Below are 11,905 nucleotides of genomic sequence, written 5' to 3' on the forward strand. Positions count from 1 at the left end.
ATTAAAATTAAAGTTAATTTTCGTGTGTAAATCCCAATTAAAAAACCAACAAACTAGAATCATATTAAATGAAAGCTAATAATTAAAAGTGAAACATTTATTGTATGAGCACTACATGGTTTCTAAAAAACCAACTGTATTGCAGTTTCATGTTTTTAAGTGAAAAATTTCTGTTAGTTTCAATACTTCATTATGGCTTTCTAATTTCTCATAATAGCACACACTCTGCTTGCGGAAATACTACTAAATTTGCCAGAAATGACATCTTTGCCCCTTCAAGATATCTTCATTCTTCGACAATTAAACTTCATCCACAACATTTGGGGATGTAATTGGGAGAACGATGTAATTGGGAGAAAAGTAATTAATCAATTTTATTTGAGTGATTTTCACTGAAGCTAAAAAGACTAGGAATAATAATCAACCGAAAAAAAGAGATAGCTTGAAACTGATTTTACTGTATTAGTGGTTGCAACCAAGATTTAAAATGAACTTGAGAGAATTTAAGAACTCCAGAATGGAACAACGACCTATCTAACACCCCCTCAACCCCAGCTTCTTTGTGAGTTTCGTAGCAACCTTTAGTAAACTTAACTTTCTCTCCTATCCTTAATTTTTCATAATTATCTAAAGTGGAAAAAAATCTCCAAATTTTTGAATTTTTTTTTTTTTTCAATATATAGAAATTTTTTTGAAATACAGTCGGACCTCCATATATCGAAGTAGCAAATTGCTGGAAAAAAATTTGATATATAGAAATTTCGATATATAGAAACGATCAAAGTTTATCATAAAAAACCTCGTAAAAATTATAATTAAAGCTAATTTTCATGTGAAACCCAATTTCAAACTAATACGAACATTAGATTAAATGAAAGTACAAAGAATGTATCTGTATGAAAGATTTATTGAATATTACATACCTTTCAAAAACCAAACTATTCCCAAACAGCAGTTACAATGATCATATACTACTTTTAAAAAAACTACGTATATCTTGCTGAACAGCCTGTTTTATAGAATGTTCATCAAAAAAATGTTCGCATTTATTTAGTCCACTAAACACTTCATCAGGAACATTTTCCACGAATTGCAGGCCACGACGTATTGTTTCTAATGCTTCTCGCATTTCATTTTTTGATGGCTTGGTTATGTTTGCATACTCAATTTCTTCTATTTCTTCGATTTCCTTTTCAGTGCCAGTAATTGAACTTAATATATCTTCGCCTGTAGGATAATCAGCAACAATCAACCTATCATCGACGGTCAGGAATTCATTAAGATGAATGCCATCTGTGATATGCCCTTGGGAGTGCAGTTTCCCATGATTGTTGGATGTGCGGGAACACGTCTTGCTCTTCAATTTCTGGCAAAATATCGAACCCAGCTTTTGCGAAACAGTTTCTTATTGTTGATTCTAAAACGTCATTTTCCCACACTTTGGCTAATTCTGCCACACATATCCTCAGATCAATCACCTTATGCAAATTTGTCTCTTCGTTTTCTAATGTCCAAATGAGTCGTCGAAGAATGCGTTTTCGGTAATGAAGTTTCAGGTTTTTTATGACACCCTGGTCCATTGGTTGTAATTTTAAAGTGGTGTTCGGGGGAAGAAAAATCAAATTCACATTTGACAGTTTTGAAGACACATTGGGATGGGCAGGGCAATTGTCTACAAGCAAAGCAATTTTTCTGTTTTGATCCCGCATTTTTCTGTCCAATTTCGAAATACACTCTTCAAAAATGTCACTGGTCATCCATGACTTCTTATTGGATCGGTAGTCAACCTCTAAAGATGTTACATTTTTGAACACTCTTGAATTCTTACTCTTGCCTATGACCAATAAACGATGTTTCTCTTTGCCACTCATGTTAGCACCAACAAGTACAGTTATTCTGTCTTTGCTGCTTTTGCCGCCGTGACAGTCATTGTCTTTTAAAGTTAAAGCTTCGTTAGGTAAACACTTGTAAAACAGTCCCATTTCATCAACCTTGAAAATATTATCGGACTGATAATCTTTCAGGATTTTCTTCAACTCATTGTTTCTCCAGTCATCACAAACTGCGTCATCCACACTTCTGCTTTCTCCAGGAACAACTTTTTCTTTGATTGCATGCCTTTTCTTAAATTTGTTGAGCCACCCAGAACTGGCTTGAAAATCATCACATCCAAAATGCTTTGCATATTCCAACACCTTTTCTTTGATGAGTGGACCAGATATTGGCAAATTTTGGTCTCGAACAACCTTGATCCACTTCAAGACTGCCTCGTCCACAGTTTCATAGCTGCATGCTTTTGAACGTTTTCTATTGGGCTCAATATTTTCATATGATTTCATTACAGCATTTCGGTTTTTTATGATAGTTGATACAGTGCTTGGGGAAATACCAAATTTAACAGAAATGTCTTTTTTTTTTCATACCACAATCTACGTCCTTCAACAAATCCACTTTATCTACAACACTAAGAGATTTTCTTTTCGACATTGTAATCGAGAGGGAAAACAAAATCAAATCGAATTGGCAAAGCACTAGTTAGAACAATTTTCACTGAAACTAAGCAATAAACATGGAGAGAGGAATCACCATCAGACAAAAAGGATAGCAATAAACTGGATTTTCAATAGGACAGGTCACAACCAAAATTCGAAAACGAGTAGGGGTGGGTGGGAGTCCGGTGCAATTTCACAATCGAGAAACAACATGTATGTCCACCCCAGGGGTCCACCCTTCAACTCCAGCTGATTGTGGGGTTTGCGGTGACCTTTTCTGACCTTCTCTTTTCTCCAGACTTTCACATTTCGCGAGGCAAATTTCTAAAATGCGGGAAAATCTCCGTTAGGCCTCCAAAAAAAATCGATCTATATATCGAAAAAATATGGAGATTTTTTCGATATATAGAAACAGTTTTTTTATGTAATGAGCATGCAGATTGCAAACATTTCGATATATGGAAGTTCGATATATGGAGGTCCGACTGTATATAGAAACAATTTTTCTGTGTAATGGACATGGAAATTTGCTAGGATTTCGATATATAAAAAATTTTGATGTGTGGAAGTTTAATATATGGAGGTTTGACTATGTTAATTCCAGAACATATTGTTTTAATGAAAATTCCCGAGTATTTAGCTTTTGGTTATTTTTCTTGTTGTAAATACATCTTCAGTAGACTTTTTTTTTTATCATACACTCTTGCAGTATAGATTAAAAGACTAAACATTATTATCTTTTGTGACTAAATTTTTCTAACCTCTTTCATTATTAACAATTATCTTTCAGTTTTCTTTTATTTTAAATTTTGCATTGTTATGCTGCAAAGATGTTTGAAAGCAATAATTGATATAGTTGTTTTAGATGGGCAATTTACTTAAAAAGAAAAAGTATATTGGAAACACAATGTTAATTTGAAGATTATTAGCCCCTTCAGCTCTAAGAAAGTTCATTACAACTCTCAAGTAAGATGAAGCATGACCTTTGAAGTGCTGAGTTCACTAAAAAGTCAAAGTTTTTTTGATGCAGATTTGAGAGGTACCCTTATAGCTTATAGCACAGCTACGAATATGACTCAACTGCTCCAATAACCCTTGCCTGTTTCAGTGAAATCCCTAGGAAAAGGTAAGCATTCTCCAGGTCATTATTTACCTTATCTAATCCCTGCTGTACCTGGCATGTTATTATTAGTTTTTATATGATAGCTATTTGATTTTTGATCAGAGTTTGATTTGCATTGCTGCAAGACATAAAACTACACAAGTGACAGTACATAACTCAAAAAAAGAAAATGCATCTTATCTAGTATAGAAAGGAAAATGTAAAAAAAAAAAAAAACTTTTATAATTAGGATGAAGTATTTATTTTTTTGCTCACTTTCATCCATACATACATCATCGTTTTACAAAACTACCGCCGAGAAATGATTTTAACTGATATTAAATCTAGTTTTTAAGTAAAAAGTTGCTCTCTCATCATCATTGTTTTGTATCTGGATTAATATGGATCATTGCAAAAAATATTGTAAATCAATGTATTGAAAAAGTCTGTAACTTTTGATGTATGATTCGATGCAAATATCAGTTGATGTCTTGTAACTATGTACTAGTATTTCTACAGATTATCTGAAATGTTTATCAAGATTCATCTGTGATGAAACAATAACGAAAACAATGAAAGTTTATAGCTGCATATGTTTCTAATTTGATTACAAATAAAATGCCTCAAAAACTGGAAGATGTTTTTTATTTAATTCAAAACTTCATCCATCACCTTTTCAGAACAGAATACCTTGCAGCAAAGGATAAAATTCAAGTTGGGTTAAAATGGATGAAATTATTTTTGTGAACTGTGTAACACACGAAAAAAAAAACAAAAAAGATGTATATTTTATACATTGAATAATCCATTTTCTGTACCATTAACTGACTTAGATAAGCAGTCATAGAACAGCAGGAATGCCAAATTACAGAGAAATAGCTCTTTTAACTGATGTAAAAAAGCTCTTTTAACTGATGTAAAACGATCCTAAAAGATCATAATGTATCAAGAGCAATATGAAAATGAAAGCATTGTAGTTAATAAATGTATGACAAATTTAATTTCAAGTTTTTGAGACAAAGAGTTTTGAGAGCAATGAGACTGAAAATTTCGGATTTTAAGAAAGTTAAATATTAGCTTTTGTTGCTTCTAGGGCACTGGTTGGAAAAACTACATTTTTTTTTTTTTTTTTGTAGCGAACTACAACTACTTTGTTACAAATGTAATTAAATGCAACTACTTTTTTTGAAATGTAGCAACTACAAGCTACTTTTGAAATGAAGTCGCTACTTCGCTACTTTTCAAAAAATAAGTAAATAAAAAGCATACACTCTAGGATGTCACACAAAAATTGAAAGTCGCTTTTTCAAGTGGCATATATTACCTTATATTTTTCGTCTTATGTCAAAACAATTGTGAAAAAAAATTCATATAATTTGAACAACGGCAACCCGTGTTGACTTTGATCCGTTTGACAAAACCCCGAAATGGGAAGATTGGGCACCGGGAACATTTGGCGCCGAGCATTTTGGGTGCCGAGCATTTTGGGCGCCGGCAACATTGGGTGCCCAGAACAACGGACACAATGTGCTCTGCGCCCAAAATGCTTGGCTCTTAATCTTCCTAGACCGAGAGAGGACTGGGGGTACTCCTAAGGAAATATTAGAAATTTAAATCCCAAAAACAGAATATAGTAGATAATCTTTGATGACTGGGCGAAATGTTCGGAGACTCAAAGTTTTTATCAAATTTAAAAAATGAAAATTTATAACATCTTTAATTATATGAAGGGGACAGTAGGCACTCCTCTGAAATATTTTTCTAAATTAAAATTCTAAAAACCCATTTCTTGGCTATTTTTGATGAAGTTAGAGAACGGGATGGTGTTTGGGGCTCTTCCCGGAATATTTCTAAAATTAAGTCCTAAAAACGCAATTACATGACATATTTCAGGATAAGGATTGGTTTTTAGACTTTAGAGAATCTCTCATCGAAATTGAAGTTCCAAAATCGAAATTTTAGATGATGTTAGAGAGAGGTGAATTCGGAACTCTTTCGCGGAAGTTTGTAAGTCCCTAAACCAAAGTACAAGATAATCTTAAAGGACGTTTGGGAATCAGGTACTCTGGTTTCTTGTATGAAGGGGGGGGGGGGGACGCTGCAACCCTATAGCTCTCTCCTGGATTCGATACTCCGCTCAAGTATTGATGATACTCTAAAATGATACTACTTTTTCCCTACGTATTTTAATTTCTAAACTATGCAATGAAAATTTTTAAATCTAGGGATGATGTCGCGACCCCCTAGGGGATCGCAACCTACAAGTTGGGAACCCCTGCCCTAGGGACTGGGACTTTTAGTTATGTTTACTTTAACTACACCCCTAACAATATTCCGAATTCAAAAATTATCGCTTATTCCATGCACGCTACAATGCATTGACTGGACTCAGGGCCAACACCAAGGGGTGTGTGTGTGGGAGGGGGTGCTACAACCCCGCAGTTTTTCAGAAGTGGAGCCCCCATTAAGAGCCAGTTTTTATAAGAGTCAGGCAGGTCAGATACATGCCATTTTTGGGGGGCAAGGTATTATTCTTATTATTTTTTCTTTTTGAGCAATATTGTTTGTAATCAAGGCTGGATGTAGACTTAACATGGCTCTAAGCTATTTTAAGTTTTTGGGTCTCTCTTGTAGTCCGGACAATTTTTCTGTCGGTGGCAAAAAAGGCCATTTTTTTTAACACCATGCCTTAACTTATTTTGTATCGTTTTTATTAATATGTTTACTGCTGTCTTCCTGAAATTGAACTCAAAAGGGGAAATGGTGTCCCTTTTAAGTAGGGAATAGAATCTTTCCAATTTTAAGCGGTCTGGGGGTTTTTACCCCGGAAGAAATTTTTGTAAAATAGATATAAAATTCTGCATTTTGAAGTCTTATAAGGGGTTATTGGAACTACAAAAATCTCGGCAAAATAGGCAAAATACTCCTTTGCAATTTACAATAACACACGGTAAAGATTGTTTTCGGGTCGACAAATCTATGACAGCAGTCCTCAGAGGGAGCAGAGAAGATTGTGCATTGTTATTTGCTTACATCGGCTGTCGGTTCAATTTCATAAGCTTTTGTTCACGCCTCCAACCTATCCACAAATACAACAATGAATTAAATGCAAAATGATGAATAGTAAAGAATACTTTAAAAGAAATGGTGTTAAATAAGTAACATGCTGCCCATTCGGACAGTTCATAATTCATACGATTGATTAAAAAAAAATTGAAGCACACTTTGATTAGGAATTTCAAAGACTCATCTAATTCTTTTCAAGGACTCGAGAACAATTAAAGTTCCTTAAGGCACTTTTATTTGCCCCTTCCAGTCTCTGAAAATTAATATTAGATTGTACAGTTTTACAGTATTGTTTCAATTTTATAAGAAACAACTATTTTAAGTTCAAAAGAAAAAAAAAACTATAGATTTCTCACTACAACAACTTTTTTTTTCAGTTACAAGTTTACAAGTAGTGTAGAAAACAAAAAGGAATAGAGGTAGTGTTTTTTTTTTAATACTACATTCAGGATTAAATGAACTGCAAGATATGAAACATGTGAGTCTCAAAAAGTTATCTCAAGTAATTTGCTGCAGAAAGGTGAGAACCATGATTTTTACATTTTTGATGCATGGTGGGGCAAGGAGCTGAATTGGACAATTTTGGCATTTCTCCCCTACTCCCTCCCATTTTTTATCAGTTTAAAAATTTATGGTTTGTATCCACACTTTTCTAAATGTTCAAGGTTTTCAAGCACTTGAAAATGAAATTTACTTTTCAAGTATTTTTTTTAAGGAACAAATCATGAAATTTCCGGGAGTCGGGGGCTTATAACAAAGCGAGTTACTTAAGCTATAGCTTGTTTAGTTTATAGGTAAATCCATTTCTTTTTAAATATTTGTTTTTGTTTCTAATGTGTTGTGAAATAGTCGTCGATTATTTTAAGTATTGCAGCTGAATACATAGCTCGTTATCTTCACTTATATACTTGCCCTAATAGTTTTCAGTTCAAAATTTTTCAACACATTTTCAGCAACCCAGTGACAGCTTGACTACTTGTAATACGTTTAAAGATGAAAACAGTCGGAAAAAACCGGAAAATTTCCGAAAAAAACGGGGAAAAAACGTTTTTTTTTCCAAAGGAATAAATTTCCACTTCGGAAAAATTGAAAAAAAAATTTTTTTTTCAACTTTTCAGGGTTTTAATTGAAATTTTCAGCAAAAAGTGATTAGAAATTTCTTACACTTAAATTCTGATGCAATTTCTTCCCCCCTCCCGTTTTATGTTAAAATACTATCTAACGTTAATGCAAGTTGTTGTATGACAATATAATTTGCATATAGATCAAAAAATGTTTAATAATACTTTTACCAGGTCCCGATTAAGATATCAGGGGGCCCTAGGCAATATGCTTTTTCGATGCCCCTGTACAGGCAACCCTTACAATTTTAGCCATTGGCAAAAACAGTTTTAGCTATTGATTTTTAAAAAATTGGCCATTTGGGGGCCCCTTAAAATTGGGGGCCCTAGGGCAAGGCCTAGCTGGCCTATTCAGTAATCAGGCCCTGCTTTTTACAAAAAAGCGTAAACCAATAACCTTAGTGAAGAATTTACTTTCCTTCTTCATAAAACAAACAAGCATAATTTTAATCACAAAACTATGTTTCTGCTGACTGCGAACCAAATGTACAGGGTGCGGCAAAAAAAGAACCCGGGCAAGCAATTTTCCAAGAAACTTTATTAAAAATAAATAAACTAACAAAACACAAAAAATAATAATATGAGAAGACCTTTAGCAATCATTAAATTTAATTGGTTTCAAACTAGCAGCCTTTTGCAGTAATACAGAGATGCAACTGCTTATTGAAATTTTCATTGAAGGGCAGCAAGTAATTTTATCAATCCTATTCCCTAATTAAAGCAATTGGTTTAGAGAGCTCAATTTTATGTGTAATTTAGGGTAGACCGTTGACTCTAAAATTGGCCATACAGTGTAATAAACGGAATTGAGGTCGAGCGAGTAGAGCGTCCACTCAAAAGATGATATCTTGTCAAAAACAATGCGCTTTGCACCACTCTAGTCTTTTTGGCCATATAAATCGGTGTGGAGTTAAAGGAAAATGTCCAGTCTCTCTACAATGCTGAAGTGCTCTTAGGCCCACAGAAGTACAATAACTTCTAAAATGTCCTTCTGGTTCACTTTTTGATCCATTTTACGGCCCTCATCTACAAAAAAACTAGAGCTTTTTTGTCGCTTGTACTGATTCCATCTCAGACCAAGCCTGATTTCGGAGAACACTTTCTAAGGTGCTTGGAGTGTCTACCAAGGGCGCCCATATGCAAAATTTTAAAGGGGGGGGGGGCTCTGATATTTTCCCCAAGGAAATCGACTTTAGTACAGATTAGAGTTAATAAAATTTAACATTTATGATATGATTTTATGTAACTTACTTCAGTATTTTATATAACTTACTGAATACCTTTGATAACTAATTCATTAATGGCTGGAGAAAAAATGTTTTTACATTTTTACGAAGAAAAAAGTATTAAAAGGAAGAGGAAATTCTCATTTCCAAAGGAAGGAGGGGGGGGGCTTGAGCCCCCCACTTTCCCCCCTATATAGGAGCCTATGGTATCTACAGACCAAATCCTATGATTCTGGGGGATATGAACCGGTTGAATGGTAAATCAGTGAAAGGTATCTCATCCAGCGTGGACTTGCGGGCCCGTCTCAAACGTTTCTGACATCTTTAGAGTCATACGAATGCTTAAATTTTTGGAACTTGCAAAACTTCTGTTTGAGCTGTTTTTTCCTTTAGTCGCACTTATCAGTCACAAATTCTCACAAACGACCATAGGCGGATTTACGGGGGTGCCAGGGGGTGCACCGCACCCCCAAAATTTTGGTTAGATTTTCAAAAAAAAAAAAAAAAAGATTTAGTATATTTCACCCAGAAGAGCAGTTGGGGGAAAAAAAATCATAGCTGCTATACTAGTAAATTTACTTGAATCCAGTGTATCACCACACTTCACTAGTGCAAGAAAAACATAACTGTGTTTTCATATTAAGAATTAAAGTAATTTTATCCATTTGGAAAAAAAAACCTAATAAATAATTTCATGCAAATAAAGAAACTTCTCAAACAATTTATTCTTCAGTGTTGTGTTATTGTATACTAGAATAATTGCCTATTCTGTAATTGGGTATTAATTCGTATATCAATACCAATTCTTCTATTTTGAAACAACTACGGCTAATGAAGTCCAAAAAAAAAAAACATGACTGTTGCAACAATATTTATCAAATGAAATCTATTCCGAAATCAACTAAAAACCAACATTTTTAAGGTAAATTTTCAAAACTGTTCGAAGGAGGACTCTTGGACATTTTGCTGCAGTCAGGGCCCGATTAAGAAATCGAGGGCCCTAGGTCAAATACATTTTGGGGGCCCCCTGTATTTAAACTTCATAACTTTAGCCATTTGCTGAAACAATTTTAGCCATTTGAGGGACCTAGGCCACGGCCCAGTTGGCCTGTTCAGTAATCAAGCTCTGCCTGCCATGCTGCATCCAGGGGGAGGGGGCACAAGACCGGTGACCCTCCCCCACAAAATGCTGAAATGATGTTTTTTAAAAAATATTCTTTATTATTGAATGGAAGAAAAGATCTTATTTTGGGAAAACGCAGTTACTTGAAGAAAAAAAAAAAGAATGTTGGGGAAAAAATCTTAAAACGAATTGTGTGCTCCCCCCCCCTCTCCTCGCACAATCCTCTTTCTTTCATATCTCCTCCCTTTTTTTTCCTTTTTTTTTAAATTTCGTTTTCATTTTTTCTATTTCGTTTTCATTTTTTCCAGTTGTCCTCAAAATTTTTCTTCCCTGAAGCCTCTCTGCAGCCAAAGTTAATACAGAGCATCTCAAATTTCGTTTGTTGGGCTTCACTTTCGCAAAATTTCCAAGAAAGATCCTCTAATCACCTAAAAGCATTGAAAATTATTTAAAATTGCCTATTGCCTTTTTGGAGCTTCAGTTTTGAAAAACTGCAGTGTCCCTAACGTTACCAAATATGGTCTTACACATGTGTTTAAGATTTTAATTTTTGAAAATATTCGAACAATGGCCTCCGACCCCCTTTCTCTAATATTATCAAAAGATTGTTAATATTTTGGTTTTGAAAACTACTATTTCGTAATATTTAGTGGGAGAATCCTTTTTTTAATACCATGGAGTATTGCATAAGAACTTCATTTTTAGGACTTCAATTTCGAAAATTTTCCAGGGGAGAGCTCCAGAACACCTCGTCCGGTAACAGCATCAAAACTTGTTCACCATAGCGTTTTTGGAACTTCAATTATGAAAAATTAAAGAGGTAGTTTGTGTGTGGGGGGGGGGACGTATTTCTATCTGTTTTTCAAAAAATCGATTGGAGACAATCCATAAGTATCATTCGTAACCCAAACTATAAATATGGACTATAATCACATTTATAAGATTTAAATTTCTACAAAAAGCCTTGGAGCCCCACGTACCTTTCTTGCCCCTAAAATATCACCAAGAACTGTAAAACTGCGTTTTACAAACTACTATTGCAATTTTTTTCTGAGGCGTGAATGCCCTTCCAAACCAGAAGCTGAATTCACCCATTGCTTCTAACAACATCGACTTTCGTTGAAGATTTTGTGCAGTTTGAAATGCTAAGAATTGCCAATCCCCTAATATTACTAAATATGGTTTGCATCGCGTTTTTTAGACTTAAAAGTGCGTTCCGACCTAAAATTTCTTTCTGATTTCGCCACTGCCTTGTTATTCCGGGAATACCCCCCCCCCCTCCAGATCCCGTTATTGTTGCACCCCCAAAACTTTCGGCCTAAATCCGCCTATGCAAACGACTGCTCTTGTGGAAACCCGAGGATTTCATTGAACTCACTTTTGGATGACCTAACGATTAACTGAAATGTTCACTGTTCGTTTTTGTGCACTTTCCGGACATCGACTATCATTTCCAAGTCACTTGAAACGGCATACCGTTTCAAATACTGTTAGTCGAGGCACAACAAGCAAACGAACTTTCGTTCTACTTGGTTAAACAACTTAAAATAGCAGGTATTTCGCTTAAAATTGTAAGAAAACAGAAAAACAATACATAAACTAGGTAATATGTCGTAAATTATTTTCTAATAAAGTGAGAAACAAAAATAAATTAGGTACTCATTAAAATGAAATTACCTTTCTTCCATTTGATGATACAATTTTTGTCCGATATTTTTTTTACCGCACCCTGTATACTGCCGTGCTAAGCAAAAAGGGGGACTTTGCAGTTGGGC

General features: G+C 34.6%; 1 protein-coding gene across 1 annotated transcript; it reads right to left on the reverse strand.

Moving 5' to 3' along the window:
- Positions 1-1,277: 1,277 nt before the first annotated feature.
- LOC129218899 (tigger transposable element-derived protein 6-like) lies at positions 1,278-2,339 on the reverse strand. The gene has a single exon (XM_054853219.1). It carries the CDS (start codon positions 2,337-2,339, stop codon positions 1,278-1,280), a length of 1,062 nt encoding a protein of 353 aa, XP_054709194.1.
- Between the last annotated feature and the right edge of the window lie 9,566 nt (positions 2,340-11,905).

The sequence above is a fragment of the Uloborus diversus genome, chromosome 3 (assembly GCF_026930045.1).
Source record: "Uloborus diversus isolate 005 chromosome 3, Udiv.v.3.1, whole genome shotgun sequence".
Taxonomy (NCBI): Eukaryota; Metazoa; Arthropoda; class Arachnida; order Araneae; family Uloboridae; genus Uloborus; species Uloborus diversus.

Excerpts from the sequence above, each read along its gene's own strand:
- LOC129218899 (XM_054853219.1), bottom strand. The coding sequence starts at position 2,339 with ATGAAATCATATGAAAATATTGAGCCCAATAGAAAACGTTCAAAAGCA.